At 40.6% G+C, this 26,581-nt stretch overlaps 2 protein-coding genes and 1 long non-coding RNA gene across 16 annotated transcripts in view; 2 read left to right on the plus strand and 1 right to left on the minus strand.

The window, feature by feature from the left end:
- Window positions 1–8,653, plus strand: part of KIF9 (kinesin family member 9) — a 68,344-nt gene extending 59,691 nt beyond the window's left edge. For 6 of the 8 annotated variants that reach the window (XM_074310622.1, XM_074310450.1, XM_074310792.1 and 3 more), the window contains 5 exons: window positions 1,277–1,491; window positions 2,931–3,107; window positions 4,195–4,310; window positions 7,029–7,133; window positions 8,259–8,653. In XM_074310622.1, the coding sequence (XP_074166723.1) occupies window positions 1,277–1,491; window positions 2,931–3,107; window positions 4,195–4,310; window positions 7,029–7,133; window positions 8,259–8,360 (715 nt within the window). In that variant the 3' untranslated portion in view covers window positions 8,361–8,653. Of the gene's footprint in view, window positions 1–1,276; window positions 1,492–2,930; window positions 3,108–4,194; window positions 4,316–7,028; window positions 7,134–8,258 lie in introns of those variants that run through there. The other 2 variants (XM_074310703.1, XM_074310968.1) reach the window with 2 other exon arrangements.
- Window positions 1–26,581, minus strand: part of LOC141566768 (tubulin delta chain-like) — a 118,132-nt gene that overhangs the window by 32,720 nt on the left and 58,831 nt on the right. For 4 of the 7 annotated variants that reach the window (XM_074312005.1, XM_074260204.1, XM_074311931.1 and 1 more), the window contains 6 exons: window positions 25,424–25,565; window positions 23,105–23,281; window positions 22,114–22,209; window positions 19,739–19,814; window positions 17,742–17,880; window positions 8,936–9,646 (listed from right to left, as the gene is read on the minus strand). In XM_074312005.1, the coding sequence (XP_074168106.1) occupies window positions 9,414–9,646; window positions 17,742–17,880; window positions 19,739–19,814; window positions 22,114–22,209; window positions 23,105–23,281; window positions 25,424–25,565 (863 nt within the window). In that variant the 3' untranslated portion in view covers window positions 8,936–9,413. Of the gene's footprint in view, window positions 1–8,480; window positions 9,647–17,741; window positions 17,881–19,738; window positions 19,815–22,113; window positions 22,210–23,104; window positions 23,282–25,423; window positions 25,566–26,581 lie in introns of those variants that run through there. The other 3 variants (XM_074311849.1, XM_074260448.1, XM_074260367.1) reach the window with 3 other exon arrangements.
- On the plus strand, window positions 17,757–21,887 carry LOC141538817 (uncharacterized). Its single transcript, XR_012481143.1, has 3 exons — window positions 17,757–17,869; window positions 18,300–18,447; window positions 21,745–21,887. It is a non-coding gene; the product is annotated as an uncharacterized LOC141538817 (long non-coding RNA).

Below are 26,581 nucleotides of genomic sequence, written 5' to 3' on the forward strand. Positions count from 1 at the left end.
ATTAAGGAGACCCTGGAGTTTAATAAAGTAGAGAATATGGTCAGACCTAAACTTTAGAAAAATCATTTTGTCAGCTGAAGTGGAAGATAGCGTGAAGGGGAGACTTGAGGCAGGTAGACAAATTATAAACCTGTTGTAATAGTTGGTGATGAGGAAATTTAATGGGGATAAAAAGAAGGGGATGCTTATAAGAGATATTGTAACAGCAATTTACTATATATGTTGGATGAGTGGGAGAGAAATAGAGAATGACACTAAAGTGGGCTTGCTTGTTGTTGACAGTAATCGGAAATTTGGGAAGAGGGGAAATGTTGAGGAAAAAGAGAAATTCTGATTTGGACCTGTTGAGTTTGAGATACCTATGAGACATCTAGTTTGAGATATCCAAGAGGCAACTGGCAATGAAAGACTGCAGGTAAAGGCAGAGATGGAGGCTAGATATAGAGATAATATAGCTCAGAGGATCATTTACATTTACATAGAGATGACAATTATCCATAATTCTCTCAAGTACGGAGAGAAAAGGGCACAGGACAGATCATTGGGTAAAACCCTTATTTAATAGGCATATAATCTGGATAAAGATCCAGCAAAATAGACCAAGAAGGAATGGTCAGATAGGTAGAACAGTATCACAAAAACCCAGCAAATGGCCACATGGCAATTTTTTCAGCAGTGTCAAAAGAGATGAGGATTTTTAAAATGCTAGTAGATTTGGCAATTTAGAGATCATTGATCACTTTGGAGAGCAGTTTTAGTTGAATGATGAGATTGGAAGCCAAATTGTAATGAAGGGAGTAAGAGGAAGAGAAATAGAGACACCCATTATGTATAAGAATTTAGCCAAGAAGGAGGAGGAGATGGACAGTGGAAGTTATCCAAAGCTGGGGTTTGACTAGATAGAATTGACATTGACATGAGAATAAGGGATTGAATGTAGAGGATAGTGTTGAGTTCAACTGGTTTACCAGAGGGTCAAAATAGGAAAGAGAGGTGCAGAGGTGATACCCTAGAAAAGAATTGGGAAGCGGAAAAATTGGAAGTCATAGTGGGGACCAAGAACCAAGTTAGGGGTTATAAGACCTAGGGAAGATATTTTGATGAAAGATTATGATTAGATAAAGGAATTTGAGATTTTATTAACAAAGTAGAACATTTTATTCTCTTGTTCTTGGCATGGAGTAGTGGGGCTATGACCACAGAAGAATGTAAGTATTAAAAATGAGTTTATTCTGTCAAAATCTTCTAATATTTCCTTTCCTCCTCGGTTTCCCAGACCTGCCACCCCACCTCCTAAACCATCAGCTTTTGAGGAATTTAAAAATGAACGTGGCAGTGAGATCAACCGGATCTTCAAGCAAAACAAAACCATACTGAATGACCGAAGGAAAAAAGCCAGTGAGACTGCCCAGAGGATCAATTCTATCAAAAAAGAAATTGACACTACCAAGGAGGCACTGGATGTGCAGAAAACCTTCCGAGAAGAACAAGGTAATAAAGGGAAGGGTTCCCTAGAGTTCCTTACAGAAAAGGACTTGTTTTCTGTAGTCTAGTATGAATAGTGAGGGCCTTCACATTCCCTTGAAGGGGGGCTCTTTGGAAAGTTTGAGCTCAAAGGACAGATAGGCTGGATAAGGTGTTTCCAGCTCTTATTTTGAAATAGCAGGCCAATCTAAACCAAGGGAAGCCTATGATTCTCAGAAGACAAAATTCAGATTTACTGTAGGAAAAAATGTCACCTACACGCACACACTCCCACCCCCATGCTGAGGGATTCTTTCCTTTGTTACTATTTTATCCAGGTTCTTGGGTTAGTTTTGGGTGCTATACAGGCAACAGTCCCTTGCCCTGCATCCTATCTCAGGAGCTCTATGGCTGACTGCACAGTGGCACTGTCGAGTCCGGTACTGATGCTATTTCATAGGTGAACTCCTGGGTTTGTTTTATCAGGGATCCTCCTAAGAACCTGTGAAGTTATATGAACAGAGCTTTCTGTTGGTGAGAAATTAGCTCCTGCCTACAGCCACACCAACCCCATTGCTCCTTCCCTCTTCTCTCATGAACAGTAACTGACCTGTTATCTCTGGTCCCACAAGCAGGGTTTGGTGGAGATGACCACTGGTCACCATGACTCACTGCCTTCATTTTCACATCACCTTGGGGCACTTGATTTGCACCATCTTAGACCTTTCCCTACATCTGTGCCTTCTTAGGGGTGCAGCATAGAAGCCCAGATTATAAGACTTGAGTGGGGAGCCCCTTGACACTTGTCTGGTAGGGCTTCTTGTTCATTCCAATTATTCTAATTACCCTGCAAAGAAAAAACAGAGTTCAAGGCTGTTGAAAAGTAGCTGTCCCACCCACAAATGGAACCTAATGGTTTGAAATAAGGAACTCCTAAAGCAGTTAGCCAGCACTAGTGACCAGTATCCTAGGCCCTTAGTATCTGAGGGACAACTTGGGCATAACCACAGGCATGGAGGAGCTTTGTAATAGTCCAGAGGTCAGACCAGACTCTGCTGCTAACTACTTCATCTGAGGCAAACTACTTTCTCCTCCATGGGTCCCATTTTCCCCTTTTGTAAAATTAGGGCATTGCCCTAGATCAGTGGTCCTCAAACTTTTTAAATAAGGGGTCAGTTCACTGTCCCTCAGACTGTTGGAGGGCCGGACTATAGTAAAAACAAAAACTCACTCTGTCTCTGCCCCTCAGCCCATTTGCCATAACCCGGGGGGGCTGCATCTGGCCCGAGGGCCATAGTTTGAGAACCCTTGCCCTAGATGATGTCTACAGCCCTGTTAGCTCTAAATCCTGTGATTCTACACTGTCCTGAGGATCATGAGTTTTCTTGGGTAACAATCAAACCAAGTCAAATGGCATAAACCCAAATTTTTTCTGCTTTCCCTAATCCTCTAATCTCATTTTACAGGTGAATATGAGAATAAAGGGCTGATGATCATTGATGAAGAGGAATTCTTACTTATTCTTAAGCTAAAGGAACTAAAGAAGCAATACCGGGGAGAATATCAAGATCTGCGTGATCTCAAGGCTGAAATTCAGTACTGTCAACATTTGGTGGACCAATGCCGCCAACGATTACTCACAGGTAAGCAGCTTTCCATCTATAAGTCAGCTTCTCAACAGCAGTGTGTGTTCAAGGACACCAATCCAGAAAAATTAATTTAACCCGATTAAAGGACCAAGTTCTTAAAGTCTTGGGGAACAGGGAGAGAAAAGAGGGAAAAGGGCAAGTAAAGGGAGAGAAGTCAAGGTCAGCTGATAAGTCAGCATACCAAAGTGCTTTTTATTCCTTGAGGATGTAGGAAAGAAGTTTTCAGGTGTGAAATTTTTCAATCAAATTGAATAAAGTCAGTGGGGAACTAGTTATTAAGGAACAAAAGGATCATCTATGACCCTAATGGACTTTAAAAAGACAGACAACTCTTTTTTAGGAATCCACTAATATAGCCAGGAATAATTCTAGCAGAAAAGGTCTATTGAGAGACTTAGAATCTATCTTAAATTCCATATTGTGGATAATTTTTATCCTTAAAAGTACACTCTTTCATATGGTATTTCCCTCACTCTGAAAATGATTTTCCTGGCCAAGATTTGTGAAACTGTAGAAGGGCAAGCCTTCTATACCAGGTCTCTGGCTTTGTCTCTAACAGACCCAATTTACTGTGGATTTTTAGGCAAGTGTTAATACTTAATCCCTCCTTTAGGAGACATGAAGACATTCTCCAAATATGAAGAAGCTCTTTGTTCCAACCTGATAGAATAAGGGGCTACTTGCAGCTAGCAAAAGGACAGAAAGTCCTGACAGCCTTTAAAATGCAAAGTACTCTCAAAGGAGTCCTCAAGCTCTTAGAAGGCCCTTCATGGTGGAGAGTCCATCTAGAAGCCAAGCCAGTGAGAGGAGTGGAGGTTACCCTGGTAGCCAGTCAGGAATTGCCTGCATGGGATAATGGCAAGAGTCTTGTCACCAGACCTTTGTCCTCCTAAGCCTGAGTTTTGTGCCCTTACTGAAAGGGCTGTTTTGAGGAAAGTGTTTAAGATAGTCCTGAGTCTCCAGTGAAATTTCATATTTGAAAGCCCTCTGTAAATGTTGGTTATAATTGTTCTTGTGAGAAATCAGTGCTGTGGGGACGACAAGATTCCCTATTCTCATGGTGCCATCTTCCTCCTTTCAGAGTTTGATATCTGGTACAACGAATCCTTCCTCATCCCTGAGGAAATGCAAGCGTCTCTGAAGGCTAAGGGTAGCATCAGACTAGGCTTGTTTCCCCTGACCAAACTCACATCACTGGTAAGGTAAATGGGGGTCAGCTTGTGAAGCTGGCATGGAATGGGACCCCAGAAAGTCTCAAGGGTAGAACCCAGCCTTAGCTGCCAGTCTCTCCTAGCAGAACTGAGTTTATTTAGTCAGGGCAATGCTAGTCAAAGAGGAGGAGCCAATGGCTTTCTTCCACATTTGTGCCCTGACTAATGAAGGAAAGACTGGTAGAAAAGGGCATCTGGTTGGAATTTTCACCCCCTTTCTGGCCCATAGTAGTTTGAAATCTAGGACTGGTTCACACTAGCTAGAAGATGGGTAGTGATTTAGGAAGCACTAGTAGCAATTGTCTATAGTCTTCACTAAGATACTTTGACTGTAAATCCCCACCACCACCACCGCTGCTGCTATTCAGGAAAAGTTCACTCTCCATCCTCATTGTCCCCTGTGCAGAATGGGCCACCTCCAAAAAGGGTATAAGCTTCCTGCTAGACCATGTAGCTATCTGTGGAGTGGCAATTAAGACCTTCCTACCCGCTCCCATGCCCCATCCCTATGCCAGCTTGCTAGAAATTCGTTTTTACCTCATCCCTCCCAATTCATCAAGTTCATTTATCCCTTTCTAATGACATAGCTCCTAGGCCAACTGGATTCCATGGCCAGTAACTTCAATGATGTTCTTGAAGACACCATTAATTCTCTAATCATTCATTCATTCAGCCAATGTCTATATTTACGTAACTTGTAAACTAGGGAGTAAGAATTTATGAGGCACTTAGAGGGAAATAGAAAGTCATTCAATTAAGATCAGGACTTAACCCCCACAAATAAAATTCCTTATGGAAGGAGAAATCATCTAAAAGCTATTGAGGACTGAAGCAGATACATAAGTAAGTCCTTGTGCTAGGAGACACAAGGCTTGCCTGCCTTCTTGCACATCATCCCTCAGGACTTGAATGACCCCTCCTCCAACTCCTTCCAGAGCAAGATCTGCTCAGATGCCCTTTCCTCCAGGATGTAATTGACAAGTGTCCCCTGCCTCCTTGAATCTCTCAGGCCATGTTGGTTCCTCCCATGTACTTAATGTTTTACCTTGAGATCTAATTTTTTTTCCTTCTTCCTATTGAAATGTAAGCCCCTTGAAGACAAAGGCCATGTCCTTTTGCTCAATAATGTATCCCTAATAGCTAGCAGAGTTTCTTGCATTTAGTTGGCATTTTGTAAATATTGATGGATTAAATTGAATTGAAAATTTAGATACACACACTGCCTTCAGGAATTTGGTCTAGATGGGAGCAAGGTAAGACCTCAAAAGGACAGATAATACAAAGTCATGTGTTATGTGAAAGGTACCAAATAAGCCATAGAAGGCAGAGAAGCCTCCTCCTGGTTTCTGCCAGCCAGGCCTCAACATTCCTTCCATCTACCTTTCCTGCCCTCAGCCAGAAGTCATGGGATCATACAACTTGGGAGTGGCCCCTTACTTCCCTAGCACTTCCTAAATTTCTTTGCTCTTACTCTCCCAAGGCTGTACTTTCCCCTTGCTCTCCTACGACTACCTCACTTCATTTACTTACTTTAAAAAAGTAACATGTGTAAGATTGTATCCCCTGTTATCTCAAAGTATCTCCATCTTTCCCTCCTTTCCTCTCAAAGATATTGGTAGCACTTCTCCTCCCTTTCTATCCCTTGTCTTTTCCAGGACCCTGATCTTTAAATCACTCCCTCTTTTTCATCTTCATTTTCCTTTCAAACATGTGGCCTCTTATTTATGAGATGCTGCTTCCCATGATTCTCTTTAACTATTCTGGATTCTGCTCCTGCTTCTCTAGCTACAGCTTCTCTATTTCCTTTTTCAGAATCCTCATCCCTCTCCTGGCCCCTAATTTCCAGTGCTGCTCAAGATTCCATCTTAATTGTTTTTTTTTTACATTATGTTTTGTCTTCTTACCTAGATTATAAGCACCTTAAAGGGCAAAAACCATGTCTTAGACCATCACCAACTGTACCTAGGACTTTGCTTGCCTTTAAGAAGCAGCTGATACACACTTGTGGATTTATAACAGGTTCCCTTCCCCTAAAGTTCTCTGAGCCTCCCAAGGACAGCTGCCTTCAGCCTGTCAGTAGAAAGAGGCTGTTGTTCCAAGTTGGGCCAGGTTGGAGCCTCTGTCTGGCCCTCAGGTGCTTCCCTGTGGTCTGAAATGGGATTATGGCTTTATTTCATACAGCTAGGAGTTGCAGGTTTCTTCCTACTTAGGGTGCCCCAATGGGGAAAGAGACCAACTGTAAAGATGCATGGGGCCAAAGCTTTGAAGGTCGATGGGGTTCTAGCAACCAGCCCAAGAAAGAGGGACATTTGCAAGCCTCATCATGCACATGCTAATTTTTCCGTGAAGTTATCCCTGATCCACCAAACTATATGGGATCAAACTGCATATTGCATATGCATGTAGCATACTAGAAATAACTTAGAATTTGCATCATTTGTGTCCATATTTTACCCTACTCCCACCAGACTGTAAGCTCCTTAAGGGCAGGGAATACTATATTCTCCACCTCCCTCCCCTCCTCCCCAGTCCCTGGCACAGTGCTTTGCACATAGTAAGACACCTGATAAATGTTTATTCAATAATGAATGAATGAACAAATTAATTTCTATGGCCCTTAAGAGTCAAGGGACTCTGATAGTTCTGGGAAACTGTCCAATCACTTAATGGGCTTAATGGGCTGTTTTATTGGCCTTCCCCATAGGCTGAAGATGATGAGGAGAAATTTGGCCAAATCCAAGCTTCAGTCCTCCCTGACTGTCCCGACTCGGTCTCTTTCTACAATGCCAGAATGAAGTTCGACCAGAAGGTAAATCAAGACTCAGATATTGTTCTTGGCACTTTTCTCTCAAGTGGCTATAACTATTTCGACATTCTGATTTCTTCTCAGTTAATGCTTTTATTTAATTATGACAAAAGGGAAACTTTATTTAATTATGACAAAAGGGAAATTCTTTGAGAGAGACTGTCATAGTGTCTAGGTACACATCACACCATTGTAGCAGAAGTGTTCTCCCATTTCACACATGGGAAAACTTTGGAACTTTGAGACTAAATCACTCACTAGAAATCAGTAAATGAGTGGTTATCAGTATCATGAATGTGAAAATTTTGTAAGTAATTATACCAAAGATCCCTATCTCTCTAACCTACAGTACCTGACAAGAGTCATATGAGGAACACTAAGAATCTGACACTTCCATTTTAGACACCCTATTCCTGTAGGTAAGGCAGGTAGCCAAAAGAGCAAGTGTTAGCTCTTTGTCTAGAATGACAAGAGTCTCCAGAAGAAGCTGGGAAGCAGAATGGAAAGAATGTTGCACCTTGAGCCAGGAAGCCATGAGTTCAAATTCTGCTTCAAATACTTAACTAGCTATGTGACCCTAATCAATTAACCTTTATCCATTATAATTTCCTCAACTTTAAAATGAGGATCATAATAGCACCTACCTCTCAGGATTGTTAGAATAAAATAACATATGTAGACCTAAGGTCTACATAACTTAACTAACATGAGACTGCATTATTCCCTTATAGATGAACAGAGAAAAGTAATTTGCCCATTGCCATGAGGCAGAATTTGAAGGCCTGTGTACTCCATCTACTTTATCATTCTTAAAATCTTCCTATGAGAGTTTTTTTTCCTTTTCTCTTTAAAACTTTTCTTAAAGGAGACATGCCTTCTGTATATTCAAAACCAACTTTGAAAAATACTAATCTTTTTTAATCAATGGTTTCCTCAGGGTTAAAAAAAACAAAAAAGACAGAAATACAATGTTATTGAAGTACAGTTTGGTTCATTTGAGAATTAAAATATCAACTATGACCTATCAATATATCATAGGTCAATCATGTTTAACATATCATAGGCCAGGTCCTTGCCAGCTGTCTTCCTCCTGACTTGCTTCTGTTTCTTGTTTTCTCCTTTTTCCAGCAAAACTACTCCAAAACCATGGCCAGTTTCCAAAATAAGACATCTGGCTTAAACCCCACCGTCCTGAAGGAGAAGTCTCAAAGCGACAACAACCTACCATAGGTGGAAAGAGCAGGGCCCAGTACACTGCTGTCTAGCTGTCCTGATCTCAGAGTCTGGCAGAGGATGGTCGGATTGTTACCCTGACAAGCCTAGCTTACAGAGGAAAATGTTAAGTGGAGCCTTTTTTTTTTTTTTTTTTTTTTTTTGGTTTTAGTACTTTTTCTATTTTCTATGTAGGGAATAAAATGTTTGGGGTGTTAAGTCACCTTCAACATTCGTTTCTTCATGTTATCAATCAAGCAGGAACTGAGTTTGGCATGAGTAGAATAAAAACACCGCTGCCTAAAAGTCAATCTCATCCTTGGTGCTCAAGTCTCATTACAGCTAAGAAATGCACTCTTAACGCTATGTGATTTGAGCTTCTCCCCGCCACTGAAAGAACTTTTGAGCTCTCTGCGCCGCCAGATTCTGGAGATGATCCAACTTTTGTAAAACTAATGACAATGGAAAGTCAGTGTGACGATGGCCCCCTCGGGGTTGGTTTCAGCCACTTTTACCTAGTGTCAATTAGACAATATACCACTATTTCACAAGGAGGCCCAGGAACTCAGTGTTCTTCCCTCCCTGGCCCATAGATTACATGTGAAATGAGGCCAACTTTGACTCCCAGGCACACTTGCTGTGGAGAAACCCACATGGCCTCATTCCTCAGGTTCCTATCTTCATCTGCTCCTTGCTATGTCAGTTTTCAACTAGACTAGTTATTTCCAGATGTAATCTGAATTTTCTGGTGGAAATGCAGATAGGTTCATTCCCCTCTCCCCCTGCCCCACACCCACTCCACTAAGGCAGAGTAAAAAGTCATCTTTGATCTGGTGAGGCACTGGTTTTCAGGCTCATGTTGCTGAATGTTTGTTGGTATATCTTTTTAGTAATTTCCTTTCTGAGCTATTAAAAAACAGAAGAATGACTTTCTTCCAAGACAGGTGGGAATGGGGAGCTTGCTTTGGGATCTGGAGAATCGTTTAACTTATGGTCAAGGCACCCTCAGTTCAATCCATTCAATGGGACATCAAGTGGAGAGTTACACAGTGCTTATCTAAGAACTGTCGCTCATTCTCCGGCACTGCAATACTCTGCCTCCACCGAGGAGAGGGTATCAAAAGCCTGCTCAAAATCTCCCTCCCCACAGCCATATTGCCTATACCAGTGGATATATGCCTTGGCCGAGTACATTTTTTGTGCCTTCTCCAGCGTGTGCTTCAATAGGTCTACAATGCTGCTGTGGTTGGCACAGACGGTGAGTGAGTGCCTCTGACCAGTTGGATCCCTCATGTCACAGGAAGCTGTAAGAAAAGATTTACGCTGAAATTGAACTGAAATAAAGAATTACACAGGCTTAGACTGCACTCACTTGTCCCACTCTGTTCTGCCTTGGTTGGGCAACCCACCTCCAAGTACTGATTAAAGATCTTTAAAGATGCACAGTAACAAAATCTAACCCAATCTATTCCAGAGGAAATCCAAGCAATGAGACTGAACAGGGATAAACAGGAAGTAGGGAGGTAGAAAAACTAAAATGTTTAGCCTGGAAGAGACAAAATTAAGGATAAACTCCATAGATGTCTCCAATTGGAAATGGATATGGAACAGCATTATTCCATGTAGCTGCAGTAAGAACTAGGACCAATGTCCTAGTCAAATTTTGACTTAAATGAGATAGGGGATGATTTACCAATAGCACCCTGTCCTACAATGGAATAGATTATCTAGGGAGGCAAAAGTACAACAGAAGTTTTCAAGTAGGCTACTGCAGATGTTGTAGAAGGGGTTCCTGCACCAAGTTAGAAACTATATTCTGATTTTGAAGATTCTATGATTGTTTACCTCCCTTTACTATCATGCATGGTTCCTACTAAAACTTTAAATTTTTAAAAATATTTTGATAGTTATTTAAAACATTATTGACTGGGGCAGCTAGATGGTGCAGTGGATAGAGCACCACCCTTGAATTCAGGAGGACCTGAGTTCAAATCTGGTCTCAGACACTTAGCACTTCCTAGCTGTGTGACCCTGGGCAAGTCACTTAACCCCAGCCTCAAGGAAAAAAACAAAACAAAACAAAAACATTATTTTATCTTATGCATTTAAAAGCACTGAGAAATGATCCTTAAGCTTTACCAAACTGCCAAAAGAGCCCATGACACCAAATGGGTTAAGAGCTACTGCTATAGGAGTTTCCTTAACATTCACTGATTTAAAAACCTCTAGAGTTCATCATCTTCACTTTACATATGCCTATAACCTTTCCCAGCTATGAAATAAGAGCAAGATTACTATTTTTATAGTAGTCTTGTCGAGAAGTCCTAGAATTGCTGTGAAATATATGAGCCTGCTTCATACAGTTGGGCACTGCCCCAGTTGGTTTTATGAATGGCTTATTTAACTACTTACCATTCCTTTACAATAGGTGCTGTCTGGAGTACCAAGGTCTATTTTTAGTTAGCCAGCCAGAATTCCTTCTGGGAAAGTATAGGATATACCCAGCCAGCCAGCTGTATAAGATTCTTGGGTGGAAATTCACTTTTTTTTTTTTTTTTTTTTTTTTTTGTGAAGTCCATCAGCTCAAGCATTTGGAAAACATCTACAAAAACTTTTGACTTATACTTACCTTAAAACATTAAAACCCTCCCTTTCACAAGAATTTTCTTCTAGCTAAAATAACACATGATTGATTCATATTAACCAAAGTATGAGACACTCACTTTTGTCCCCATTAAATTTCATCTCATTAGATAACAATCCACTATCCTAGCACTATTCTGTGCCAAGATCAACTGACTGTAAAAATGTTGTGTCATCTGGAAATTTAATAAACACATCAATTTATACTTTCATTCAAATCATTGATTAAACATATTGGCAAGCATCTGACCCCTGGAATACATTTAGCATTGTGCTGTAGCTTAACTAAGAGATCTTACTGTAGCTTAAGGAAAGCAAAACAAGACAAAAACCCTGCAAAATGACAGCAGGTTAAGTCATCAGAATTTCTACTGAAGTAAGCAATTGGAAGATGTGTTGACATCTCTTTTGGACTGGACTTTGGCTTGTTAAATTGCACTAAAGAACCTTATGAAAAAAAATTGCTAAGCAGCAGTGATTATGTAGTCTATGCTATGATCAGGACACTGCACAAATGCCAGTAAAAATAAAACACAGATAAATACAGGTTAAATCTCATTGTGGTCCACTCAAATTTTCCTTTTGTAACAGTATGTAACACTATCTGCTGCCATGACATAGGAGAAAGAGAAATGCCCGTACAACAGAGAAGAGAAAAATGGCAACCTTTCCCATGTTTCACATTTAGGGAAAATGTGGGAGGGAAAGAAGTAAAGGGAATAGACAGTGCTTTGGCAGAGAGGAAGGGGAATTACTCATATAATCTATATTGGATCTATATATGTATTCTTATTGATACTGTTATCCATCTGGTAATGAAACTATCCGTGCCTGCCCATTTTTTTGCATACCTTGTCAATATTTTTCCAAAGGATTGCCTCAGAGAGATCAGTGCACTAAGGGCCTTTCTCACTTTCTCTTCACATCTCAAAAGTATTAGAGGACACATTGTCTTTCCAATGGTCATATCTCACTCTCACTATATAATGATATCTTTTTTGGATCATGTCTGTTTGACACTACTTGACTCAGGTCTGTCTCCTACATAATTTCTAGTCTGAATATTTGTTGGAGAATTTTATATTCAAATAGAACCTTAAGGTTAATCCTTAAGAGGTGCTGACAGGAGATTTCAGTTCTAGTTTCTGCCCTGTCACTTACAAGCGATGCAACCTTGGGCAAATAATCTAACTTCTCAGCCTTGTTCACATTTGTTAAATGGGTAAAAATAGTTTTGTATTACCTACCTGCTAGAATTGCTGCAAAGACCAAAAGAGATCATGCATGTAAACCCTAAAGCACCACACAAGTTTTGTTCCCTAGAAATAGTTTGCTTTGATGGGTCTGTTGCCATGGCATTCTGCCTCCTCAGCTGCCTCACTGTTGAATAGAAGTGTCCCTAGGTCCTTTAAGGCCAACAAAGCACAAGCTCTGGCAGCCTCCTCAAACTGGAGAGAGTTCAAGCAGGACTTTGTGATGGGCTGCTCTCTGACTGGGGACCAGCCCGGATCTCATCCCTTTTTCCACTCTCCTTCACAAATGCCACATACCAGCTGAGTGAAACGGTGCCTTCCATGTATTTGCAAAGGCCATCCTTCGTGTCTGGATTTGCTCTCCCCTCATCTCCCATGGCCCCTCAGAGCTCAAGAAGCCTCAAAATCTGGGCTCAAATTCTAGGTCACACCCTTCCTAGATGTTTGACCCTGGCTAATTATTTAACCTCTGGCGAATGAATTTTCCTATTTGTAAAATAAAGGGGGTGGGTTCAATGACCTATACATATCCCTTTGAGTTTGAATCCATGTCCCATGACTCTTCCCTTATTTTTTATGTCCTTGAAGCCTAATTCCTACTTTGCACATATTTGCTAAATTGGATTGGATTGGGTTGAATTGTTCATCCTGTGGAGGGAAGCTCATCATCAAAAGACTGGCTGCCAAGAGGTGATCTTTTCCATCAACAGCAACTCATAAAAATCTTCTATACTACAGAGAGATTCCAATCTGTGAGGATGAAAGGAATAAGCAAACCACAGATCCTTGCATTATTTCTCTTACAAGAAAAGTAGGTTGTGGCTACTAATCCCTTTATAAATGACCTTCAGATTATCCACATACTTTAAAAGTTTCAAAGCCACATTAGTCTTAACAATGTTAACATTATATGCTTTGTTATTGTTATCTACCTTATGTGACTGTGAGCAAAGTGTTTGTCAACTTTAAAGCATTTAATAAAAACCTAATTGCATTGAATTGAAAACTATGGAGGAAAGGGAGCCCATTGGCTTACTTACTATAGGTTTGGCCAGGCAATATGGTACAATAGATCAAGAATCTGATCTTAAGAGTCTGGGAGAACTCTTCCTCTAACATATATTAGCTGTAGGATTCTGGGAAAGTCACCTAAGAATCTCAGTGACCCAGGTAACTCTCTAAGAAAAGTTGATAATGGGGAAGATTCTGGGGAAATGGCAGAATAGATCAGAAAATTTCAAGCCTTCCAGATTTTCCCCACAACAAAACAAAATTGTGCCTCAGGATGAACATAGACCAGTGTGGGGGGAAGGGGAAAGAAGACCTGAAGAAAAACCTCAGGAGTGGGTTTTAATCAATGTGAAGTGTAAACATCTCCAGGCTAGCTGTTCAGAAATAGCAAATAGCTGTAGGCACTTACAGGAGGGAGGAGGTCTTGGTTTTGGGGTTCTAGGCCAGAGAAGAGAACTGAAGGAAAACCAGGGACACCATTCCTCTCCCCCACCCCAAGATCAGACTGGTTACACTAGTAAGTTCTCATTTTTAAAAAATGATCAAGCAAAGAAGAAAGAACTGAACCACAGAAACTATGGAAATATAGTAGACCTACTATGAGAATCAGGAAGACAGGCATTCAACTTCAAAGGAGAATATTGAAGTTTAAAAAAAAAAAAGCCTCTCTTAACTTACATGAACTGATGCTAAGTGAATAGAGAAGAACCAAGAGAGCATTGTACACAGCAACAAGAGACTGTGTGATGATCAATTGTGATGGACTTGGCTTTCAACAATGAGGTGATTCAGGCCAATTCCAATAGACTTGTGAGGTAGAGAGCCATCTGTATCCAGAGAGGAGTATGGGGACAGAATGTAGATCACAACATCGTATTTCCACCTTTGTTGTTGTTGTTTGCTTACTTTTTTTTTTTTCTTTCTCATTTTTTCCTCTTTTGATGTGATTTTTCTTGTGCAGCATTATAAATGTGGAAATATATTTAGAAGATTTACACATGTTTAACTTATATTGGATTGCTGTTTAGGAGAGAGGAGAAATTTGGAACATGAGGTTTTGCAAGGGTGAATGTTGAAAACTATCTTTGCATGTATTTTGAAAAATAAAAAGCTAATTAAAAACCCTCTCTTACTTCAAACAATAACATTAAATGGCTGCTGGCCCAGAAAGAATTTATAGAAGAACTAAAAAAAAAAAAAAAAAAAAAAAAAAAAAGACTTTTAAAAACCAAATGAGAGAAACTGAGGAAAAACTTTTAAAAAAATAATAAGGACCATTCAAGAAAAACAAGATTATGAAAAGAAAATCAAATAACTAGAAAAGGAGATCCAAAGTCTTAAAGTAGAAAATAATTCTTGAAAATTAGCATTGAACAAGGAGAAGTCAATGAAGTTGTAAGAGACTAAGAAATAACAAAACAAAATATAAAAAATGAAAAAATAGAGAATGTGAAATATCTTGTAAAAAAAAAAACCCCAACAGATCTGAAGAACAGATCAAGAAAAGAAAAGAATAACTAGACTCCTTATGAGTTATGACCCAAAAAAGAACCTTACATACAATACAATACAAGAAATATTTTTTAAAAATTGTTCTGAAATGAAAGAACAAGCAGGAAAAGTAGAAATAGAAAAAATACACTTTTTACCACTTCAAAGAGATCCTACAAGAAAAACACATGGGAACATTATTGCTAAATTTCATACACACACACACACACACACATACACACACACACACACACAACATCAAAGAGAACATTTTACAAGAAACAAACAAAAACTTCAAATATGGTAAAGCTACTACTATAGTAGTTCAGATATGGTGAAGCAACTGCAATAAAAGATCACAGTTCCTGCAATTTTGTCAAACAAAAGAACTAGACTTGTAGCCAAAAATATCATATCCAGCACAATTAAGCATAATATTGAATGAAAAAAATGGACATTCAATGAACTTAATAGATTAAGGATTTTGTCTCAATTAAACCTGAACTCAATAGAAAATTTAACATAGATCACAACAAACACTAATTTCAAAGGACTTAATAACAACAACTGGTTTATATTTTTTATGTTGAAATGTAAATCATATGTCTAAAAGTAACATTAGTAATCAGATAGTCCAAAAGAAAAATTGGGGCAGAGGTGAATATAATCAGACTCTAAAAAGCAAAAACATCTAGGAAAAGGTAAAAATACTAATTGTGCTATATGAATGAGGTACAGAGGAAGAACTGACACAGAGATATTAGATGGGGAAGAAGGCTAATAATTCTGAAAACTTACTAACAACAGGATGAGTTAAATAGGGAACAATACACATATATACTAGGAAGGGTATAGTACCCTCCAAAATCTACAAAGAAAGAAGGGGAGGAAGGGAATAAGATAAATGAGGTACAGAATGGGATAAAAAGGGAGTAAAAAGTGGGAAAAGACTATAAAAGAGAGATCTATGTGGGAAAAGGGGAGGGAGATTTGAGTACGGCAAGCCAAGGAGTAGAATTAAAGTATTAGAATTAGCAAGAATAGGAAATAAAAGAGACACACAAACACAATAACAAGGATCAGGAGTAGAATTCTTTAGGAAAAAAAAAGTAGGATAGTAATCATTGATCTCAGTTGAAGTCAAAACTTAAAAGATTCAATCAAGAAAGAAATCTATATTTTATGTAAGCCATATTAATATTGTTTTAGATGTGTATCTGTGGAAACACATATATATGTATATATGTATACATACATGTATGTATATAGGTTAGTTATGTATATACATAGATATATATAGATATAGATATAAGGGGCATGTGCATATATATTTACATATACACATATTTATATATATATATATACATTAATATATCCTTGCTTATATATATAGCCTGTTTGGAGTGGGGGGGGGGGATAAAAGGGGAAAAAAGAACAAAGTAAAAAAGTGCAAAGTAAAAAAAGCAAAGTAAAAAGAGAAAACAAAAGAATAACCTAAAATGAAGGGGAAAAAAAGCTGGACAGCCATGAATATAATGTATTCTATTATTATATATACACTTTCTTGAAATGGAAATTTACTGTTACATATTTCGAATCCTGCCTGATATTCTGTGGGGTACATAACAATGTTTTGTTTTTCCTTTTTCTATTTGTCTTTTTTCTTATTTTGTATTTAGTTTAAAGAAACTTTTTAAGTTGATACAGGGCAGGTGAGCAGCTACATGAACAATAGGAGTTTCATATTAGTTGTATAACTTTGGGAAAACCTCCTTCAATTCCCTTATGCATAAAACAGATATAGTAGTACTTGCCTTAAAAGATACAACTACCACCATCAATATTTCCATAGCACTTAAGAGTTTATAAAGAACTTTTAAGTACATTGCCCCTTTGGATCCTCCCAAGAGCCTTGTTGGCTAGATACTAGATATCCCTATATCTTGTAGATATGGAAACTGAGTTTCAGAGAACTGACATCAGCCATACAGATAATAAGTAACAGGCTTGAGGTTGAAACTCAGGTCGTTCTTTCACTGACTATAATCCCAACACTCTTTCTAATAGACAGTTGGCAAATGTGTCATTCTTAATTCAGTCTAGCAAATATTTAGTAAGTGCTTATTATGTGCAAGACGTTATGCTGAATACTGAGGACACAGAAATTAAACTATGACATTTCCCTGTCCTCAAGCAGCTCACATTCTAGGAGGGAGGTCTTGAGTGAGATACAATATGATGCAGATAGATATATGTACAGAGTACAGAGATATAACGGACATAGCCTGAAAAAAAAATGTTTTTAGAAATATTTGGGAGGTAGAAAGAATAGTCTTGTCAGTAATATATCCTTAATACTCATATCAGCGGTGAGATATCCTTAATAATAATGGATGGGGCAGTAAATTTTTCAATTTCTATTGTTTTTTACATATTAGCTGATCATGGACAAATGATTTAATTAATCAGTGATCTTTAAAGCAGAGGGTGGCTAAGCTCATCACTAAGACTTCTTTATGCATTAATGAAATCACAATTCTCTCCAAGTCAAAAATAATTTGTAACACCTCACAGTCCGTTAATTAGAAGTAATATAATGTGAACACTTATGATCAGAGGTTATTATTCCCCTGCAATGATGACCCTAGCTTGGGGGTGCCATGGTCTTTTGGTAATAAGCTTCTGGTTGATCCAGTACCTACACTGACTGACTCTTCTGTCTGGGGCCCTGGGGTCCTAAGTCCAGCTTTTGGAAACCCAATGTAACAATGTTTGCTCCCTCTTTTCGCTCAGTGCCCTCTTTCCCCTAGGCACTGACACCTGGGGAAGCCAAACTACTAACTCATATTCTTGAGGGCAGAGACTGCCCTTCCTCTTTTTTTTTTTTTTTTTTTTTACATCAGTGTTTGTTCAGCACTGGTTCTTTCACAGAGTAAGTGCCCAAGAGATGACTACTGAATACGTGAAGAGCCTCCTAGTGGTTCGCGAAAGTTTAGCTGACCTGTCCAAAGAGAGAGTGGGAAAGGATTCCAGGACACACAGCCGTAGGCCCGCTGCAACTTCTTCATAGCCGAACTCTGGGGCTGGATCAAGGAGCAGTGGTTACTGCGGGCCACAGACAGCAGTGAGGTACTGTAATGCTGCAAACAGGTGGATTAAGGACCAAAGACTGGGCAGGCTTCAGAGAAATGACTGTTATCCGAGGGGAGGAGGGAGTTTGGTGGAGGAAGGCACAGACTCTCATCCTCACCTGCTCATCCAAAGCCTCCCATCCTTCCGGGCTCTGCAAAGCCCCCCTGGACACTCCCTCAGTCATCACTCCCTCTGTGTATCTACCTAATTCTTGACTCTGGTCCTCATTTGGCCTTGGCCAGGAGCTGCCCCCCAGGTTAGAGACCTCTTCTTGCCTTTATCATTGCGCTGGGGGCTTCTTAGGGTCAGGGATCATGGTGGCTCCCCCATGGAGACAAGGTCCACTCTCTAACTCCTCCCCCCAACCTCAAACGCCATGACTTTTTTCAGGATCCTCCTCTAAGCTCGGTTCTTGGTATTCCCTTAGAGAAGAAACCTTCTGATGTAATCCTGGAGCTCTGTCACATTTCAAGGGGCATTTGTTAAGCACCAGGGACCGTGCTGAGGGGTGAGGATACAAAGAGAGGCAAAAGCAACTCCACCCTTCTCAAGGTCGTCAGATCCTTGTGGAGCAGGTATGTAAGTGACCCCGAACTTTCTGCACAGCAGGCCCAAGGTAGCGGAGAAGGGACCTGGAGGGAGGCTAAGCTAAAGCAGCTGCTGGAAGGTGGGGCTCCGATCTTGAAGGAAGTTAGGGATTCCCAGAGGGGAGAGAGAAGGAAAGGCAAAGGCAGAGGGGGTCTACAGAGATAGAAATGGGGCGACCATACTGAGTGTGGAAAGGAAGAGTAAGGAGGTAGGAGAGGGCTGGTTGCTCTAAGTGACAAACAAGCTTACATTTGATCCTAGATGTATCATGGAGCCAGGGGAGTTTACTGAATAGGGATGGAGGTGTGGAAGGACTTTGGGGAGACTATCCACTTCCACTCCTTGCCCCTTCCTCCCTCCTCTTCCATCTCCATTTTGCCCAAAACATGACTAGATGGTGAGAAAGCTAGAAAAGGAAAGAGCCTCCAACATACAACTCGTGTCACCTCATACCTAAGTCTCTCTGTGGCCAATCTAGTCCATGGGGACCTTTCTCCTCTGAATGTCTGTCATACACAGCTCTAAAATTCCATTGATATTTAGCTTCCATTGCTTTATAATAATAACAGCTCTGGTCTCATATATGCTTTCTAAAGGTAGGGATTTTTTTTATCTTGACACAGTACCCACTATATAGAAGTTCTAAGAATTTGGTCTTAGGAAGTTCAATTGCTAGCGAGGCCATGTATTAACTGTGGGACTTTGGGCAATTAATTCATGTCCCTGTCTGAGCCTCAATTTCTAACATCCATTAGAGAAAAAGGGGAAAATATTCACATGAGCTATCTCACTGGGCTAATGTAGAGTTCAGAGAAGAAGGAAGTATGGTACTTGGTAACTATAACGTATAGATATGACTGGGGCATCTGGTTGGCGCAGTGAATAGGGTGCCAGATCCGGAGTCAGAAAGACCTGAGTTCAAATTCAACCTCAGACATGTACTAGTGTATAACCCTAGGCAAATCACTTAAGCTTTTCTGCCTTAGTTTTCTCCTCTGTAAGATGAGCTCATAAAGGAAATGGCAAAGCACCCCAGCATCTTTGCTAAGAAAACCCCAAATGGGATCACGAAGTGTAGAATAGAATGAAATAACTAAACAACAAATACATGTGAGTTGCATGACTGAGGACCAGCTGACTTGAGGAGTGACAACGTCTGCTTGCTCCTGTTTAATCAGTAGTTTGCTTTTCCGTAAGGAAGCACAAGCAGATTCAAGCTCCTCTATTATACTCTCAGTTTTGATGTGACTCCATCAGCACCGACATAAAGAAGGATACAGGGCTCCCAGTACTTGACTCAGGATCCAGGAAGTGTGTCACAGAGGAGACCATGCTATCCCAAAACACCTGGCCTCTGTGGGAAAGAAAAAACAAAACATTGCCTGGGCACTGCTGGGAGGCTAAAGCTGCCTTGGGCCTTGGCTCAAAGCGAGCCAGCACTGTGACTGATGGATTCTGCTGTGCCTTTCCCTGGGCAGGGTGGAGCTACCATTTTCTCCTTGCATTCCCTCCTTTCTCAGAAAGGCTCAGGCTTGACCTCATTAGCACTGGCAGGCCCCGCCTGGGCAGGGTACTCAGCTAGATTCCCTGGGTTAGGTTCTGGGTGGAATGAAATCTGGTTCAATTAAATCTACACTGACCCAAGCCAACTACGCATCAGCCCCAGCCTGGAAACACACATCTTTCCCTGACATAGTGCAGATGCAAGTGGTCTCTGTTTCCTCTAGCTTTAGGGCACTTGTCAGTGGCAGCGTCACTGAGTTTCTGCTCATTCTGGAGGCACATGGGGATCACTCTAAGGGCTGATGGTGTAGCCAGCAAGACAAACCGCTTTGATCCATCGTTTCTCTGAGCTGTGACAGCCAAGGTGATTCCCCCCCCCCCAGCTGCTCGACCAACCTGGCAAAAAGGGGCTACCCCCTCATTAGATTATGTGGTGGTGGAGAGGCAGCGTGATCCCCTAGAATGAGGGCTGGACTTGGCTTTACAAGTAAACCCTAGTTTTACTAGCGCCCTGAGCCTCAGTTTCCCTATTTGTAAAATAGGAAAATAATGCTTATTCACTACCCTTCACAGGGTGGTTTTGGGGGAAACCTCAAAGTGCTAGAGAACCATGAACTAAATTTGTTATTTTAGGGTAATCATATTACCATGTTTCAGAAGATATTCTGTTTTACATTTCCTATTTATTCTATATATAGCTTGCCTTGTATACAAACACACAGACTCCTAGAGGATAGGGGCCTATGGATTTTAAGTGTTTTATACAGTACTCAGCTATGCACAGATAAAATACCAAGTGTAGCTCTGAACTGTTATATAGATGCAAGTTGTTATTGTTATTCCTACTTTTGTTATTGTTGACACCAATTGAAATACCAGGGATGAGTTCAATCCTTATTGTAATCTCCTGCTAACCAGTCTCTCTGCTTCCTGACTCTCCCTTTTCTAATCCATCTTCCCTGCCTTAAAACACTAATGTAACCATGACACTCCCCTCCTCAAAAATCCTTAGGGACTCCCTAGTATCCCTAGGATAAAATACAACCTCATCGCCTGATATTTAAAGCCCTTCACAATCTTTCCAATCTTATTTCATTATTATTTTACTTCAGGCACTCCACATTCCAGTCAAACTGGTCTTATACACTGCATTTCATTTACCCTTCCATGTTTTTCATGCTTGTGTCTGTAATAACTCCCCTGGCCCCTCCCCTCTCAGAGTCCCTTCCTCATTTCAAAAACAGTTAATATACAACTTCCAGTTGTTAACAGTTCTTTACCTCTTAAAATTGCTAATATAAATTTTACATTACTTATCTATCTCTATGTATCTATCTGTTGAAAATTATCTTCCTTTCTATCCTCACTACTGCTAGAATACAATTTCCTTGAAAACAGGAAATGTTTTATTTTTAGTTTTATATTCCTGGTACTAAGCATTATGCCTTGAACAAAGCCCATGTTTAAAAATATTAACTCAATTGATTTCAAGGAGAAAACAGACAGAGAAACAGAGAGAAGAATTTCAACTGGAGAAATCAAAAAATGCTTAATGGGGGAGGTGGCTCCTGATCCAGGCTTTGGAACAAGACAAAGATTTCAGTACACAGAGATGAAAAGGAAATAGGTGCCAAGAAAAGTCTGTTCAAATGTGCAGAAGCAAAAGGCAGCAGAATGAGAAGGAGATCAGTAAATATTGCAGGTTAACTGAAACAGAGCATGAATATTTCCATAAAAATAGAGCTCTAAATGCCAAGCCAAAACTTTGTATTTTAACTCAGGTTCAAAAGAAAACCACCAAAATTTCTCAAAGGCCCGGCATTGGTTGGACCTGCCCCTCTGAAGAGAAGTCTTGAACAGGAAGCTATTAACCCACCAATTAGTCCCACTTGCTAATTATCCAGGCAATTAAATCTTTTTTTGAAAAAAAATGTTTTTGTAATAGCTTTTTATTTTTCCAAATACATGCAAAGATAGTTTTTAACATTCACCCTTGTAAAACCTTGTGTTCCATATTTTTCTCCCTCCCTCCCTACTTCCTCCCTCCACTAGACAGTAAGCAATCCAATATAGATTAAACATATTAGGCAACAGAATCTTGATCAAAATATTCCTTTCCTATTTTCAGGAGGAAAACCCTCCTTGTTTACCTGGTACTGGTCTGAGCAACGTGCAGGAATTTCATGGTGGGCACAGGACAGACAGAGCGAACCAACTCCCAGGGCTCTACTCCCATGTTCAGCCCACTACAAGATGACAGAGACTGAGTCAGTAGAGCCTAAGTTTTTCTGTTTCCTCCAACAACATGGCAAGGCCATCCTGCATCATCTCACCCTTTTGTTTATCATGTGCCCTTTGGATATAAACTCCCCAAAGGTAGCACTTTAGAATCCCTGATTCAAGAAAGTGTCAACTCAGCACAATGCATCTTTAGGGAAGCTCAGTGGAAAAGTAATCTATGGAATACAGTACTTGAAGTCGTGGGACCATTTTTGCAAAAACATCAATAACCACACATTGAACGACTTCACTAATCATGAGATGTCGTAGTGTAGTAAATGGAAGGCTACTCTTGAAGTCATGAAATCCTGGGTTCAGGTTCTATCTCTGACACATCATACCTGGTTGACTATATCCAAATTATTTAATCTCTCATTGTTCCAAACAATTTGCTAAGACTATAACTTGATAATCAATGAAGCAATAAGTACCTATTATTTGTCTACTAAATACCTACTATGTGCCCTGAGGCATAGTGGACAGAGAGCTAGCCTTGGACCCAGGAACAAATTAATTATTAAACATTTACTAAATGCAAAATGCAGTGTTATGCTAGAATATCAACAGAAAAGTGAGTTCCTACTCTCAAGGAGCTCAACATTCTAATGGGGGAGTCAACACATCTAGGAAGCTTCAGATGAAAGCTGGTTGAACAAGATGTTGACCATGATAATGACTGCTTTGGGAGGACAGCCCTAAACTGGCTGCATGAGTGCTCATTCTTTCATTCAGTAATGAGCCTGGTCCCCTTCTCATTATCCCTTCCATACAAACTAAAAGGAGAACAAGACAATTTCAAGTGGAGGGGGGCAAGAAGGAGGGAGGGGAGGGAGAGAGGAGGCAAGAGCTCACATCTTTTACCTGGTTGGCTCGAAGTTGCTGACAGGGAACAAGAGTCCTGCCACACAATCTGCAATATATGTATTCATGCTCAACAGGGACACCTGGGAGAGCACCCGGATGTTCTTCTTCCCCATGCTGGCCAATGCTCTCCTGAGGACATCATCATTATAGAACAGGAAGATGCCATCTGTGTACCTACGAGACACAGACCACAGCAACGGGTGGGGCATGACTGGCTGGCTGGGCCTGGGTCCCCAAGCAAAGCCTAGAAATCCTCGCTGGCCGGCTCTCCTGACCAAAGTCTCCTAGGCTGGCCACTTCTCTCCTGTTCCTAACATCATATTTTTACAGTTGAAAAGGTAGGAAGAGACCATACTCCAACCCCTTCATTATATAGGTAAGAAAACTAAGCCCAGAGAAATTGCATCATTTACCCCAGCTTATAGATAACAGATGCATTTGGACCAATACTTTTACACAACTGGGTCTCCTGGGGACTGGAGAAAAGGTCATGGAAGGTTATAGAAGGGATCTATAAAGCAGCTAGTACATGTCCAGCACTGTGTTGAACACTTCACACACACCATGCCAGTTGGGCCCACAGATAATTCCTGCCTCAGGCCCCACTCGGAGCCTCACTCATGAAAAGTGCCCGGGGGACCCAAACAGGTTGCAGCCCAACCCACAAGCAGGTATGATGGAGAAGAGTCAAGGATGGGGTTGTGCAAAAACCCCAACCGGCTGGTAATGGACAAGTGTGTTCCATGGGCACCCCTGCAATATCAAGAGGCCATGAGGAAGGCTCCTGGCTGGAGGCCGGGGATTGGGGAGAGCCTGTGACGCTCAGTCCCCATTGTTTTTTGAGCCTGCCTTGTCTTTTCAATGCCCTTTGAGACTCTGCTTCTTCACCCCCTATCACTCTGCTGAAACTATTCTAAGGCTGCCAGCAACCCTCGTAACTGTCAAATCCCATGGCCTTTCCTCCACCATGATTTCTAACCTTAATGAGGTCCTCTTCCTCCTGAAGATCCCACACCCTGCCTGTTTTCCTACTTCTCTGATTCCTCCTGCTTCCATTGGCTCCCCATTGTCTTGCTTAGCCCTTAATGTGGATGTGCCCCTAAAGGTCTACTTATAGCCCTCTTTCTTTTCTCTTCTTCTCTGACTTTACTCTGCACCTCACCATGTCTTCTTAGCACTGAAATGCATGCAACATCTTCAAAGTAGAACTCTGTGTCTTTACCACTAAATCTGCTCTTTTTGACTTTTACTATGTCTACCTTTAGCACAACCATTCTGCTGTCCTATTATTATAGATTAGGCCTAAAGTAGACCAGGTTAGCAAGTTCAAGGTTTAGAATGAATTAAGTATTCATGAACCATGAACCAAAAACAACTTTGCAGCTTAAAATAACATATTTTTTAAAAGCTATAAAGATAAAATATTACTCCAAAAGACTATAATCAACATCACCAATTTCTATGGCATCTCATATTTTAAATGTTTGTAATGAATGAATATTAGTATTAATCCTCACTTTTGTGACCAAATATCAGTATTGCTATTTTCATTTTATAACTAGAGAAATAGAGGAACAAAAAGATGAAGTGATTTACATAGAATCATCAATTTATTGTCGGGCGCTGTTCCCCTCCCCTTTCCTTGCCATTAGGACTAGAAATTGAGTTCTACGTAGTATTGTGACAATGAAAGATTAAAAAAAAAAAAAAAAAAAAAAAAAAAACAATATCCAGGTACCTGCCACTATGTCTCCATTCTAAACTACCCTAGAATAGAATTATGCTATCTTGTAGTATACCTACCTAAAACTTAAGTTTTAGCCCCTATCTATCAAAGAATGGTCCTCCTCTCTTGTCTGACAGGGCCTGAGCCACAATCCAAAAGCTGTAAATACAAAGTTCACTCCTCTCTCCCTGTTCTTTCTCTGAAATAAAGATAATAACAGCTGCAAAATGTTAGACTAATTGCCTTCTCAGCTTCTGCATCCTGCTTGCAAACTAATTAGCTAAAACCCTATATAAGTTCCCTGCCTCAATTCCTCGGGCTGAAATACTTTGGACAAGAGTCCCATGAGCTGGCTAGTCTAAACTCTCCCACATTAAAGATCAAAAACAAATCTCTGTCTTGCCTCAGTTTCTCTGGTATTACATTATCAATGCTAGAACTGAGACTAGAATCCAAGAGTCTTCCACTTCCAAGTTTAGTACTCTGTTCTTGGGTAAAAAAGAGTTTTGGAACAAAAAAAACTGCACCATTACTTCCTTCCATGGGGATTTGCCTACAGCTCCATTTCTTCAGATGGTTAATGAGGTTACCTCTGAAGCCAAGAAAGGCACAACAGAATATTGTAATGTTGAAGAGGGCACTCTCCAGTCTGGTAAGGAGCCACTGCTACGGAGAGAATCTGTCCTAAAGGATACTCATCTCGGATTTCCTCACAGAGATGAGAGCCAAGACCTAAGTGGGGGAAAAAAAATAAGTTACACATTTACAGAAAAACAGGAAAGGTGATTTGGGGAGTTTAGTCTCTGTATCCACCTCTATTTGTTGCTGCCATCAAATGACATAAGAAGGAACTGACCAATGGAAACCCAAACCTCGTGGGCATGTGCCCACACCCCAGACCTGCAAGGTGTTCAGTTTGCTGCAATCCCCAGCAAGGCTTCGGAGCCAGCTACAAGCTCTTTCAGGATGGAAAAGGCTTTTTGCCAGTTTCTGAGTCAGAAGTGAGCATGCTGCAGAAAGCTCCAGTCATCGGACCTCGGACTCTTTCCAGCCTGGCTCTGTCTGAGGGAGGAGGTGACAGCCCCCATGCCCTAAAGAGAGGAAGAGCCCCATTGGCCTGAGTCTTCTACCTGCTTTGATGCAAGGCCATAAAGGCACAGCTTTGTTGTTTGTGTCCCTATTGCATCCATTCTTTCCTATATTTGGGAGAAATCATATAGATTGAGCAGACTACTTGGAACCCTATGAGCACGAAAACCCAGGAGACACCCAGTGTTTCCAAGTGAGAGCTGTGCTGGAGTTTGCAGACATGTCTGATGAGCAGTGAAGTCCCAAAGGAACTGCTTGACCCAGCCCAGGGGTGGATCCACACCACAAGGAATTCTCTAAATCAGGGATTCCCTCTTGGCTCTGGGACAACTAATAGATAAAAAGAGTATAAGAGAAAGGTCCTGGACCAAAAAACTGCCCACTGTGGAACAAGAATTCTAGAGGACACAATGGAAGGAATGACAGAGCTGGAGTTAGACATGGATGAAAGAGGGGATTGGACAGTTTTCACATAAATTGTTGTTAATTATAGGTACAGGGAGAGATTCATTAAAACATGGTGATCTCTACAGTCAGATCTGAACAGCTTAATCTGGCTTCTGTGATTTTTATAATCACATGATTTTTTAATCATGCATTAAAGCAAAAAATTTTAAAGCAGGGTACCCATTCCAGAATCCACAGATCAGAACATCTCT

Source organism: Sminthopsis crassicaudata, chromosome 1 (assembly GCF_048593235.1).
Source record: "Sminthopsis crassicaudata isolate SCR6 chromosome 1, ASM4859323v1, whole genome shotgun sequence".
Taxonomy (NCBI): domain Eukaryota; kingdom Metazoa; phylum Chordata; class Mammalia; order Dasyuromorphia; family Dasyuridae; genus Sminthopsis; species Sminthopsis crassicaudata.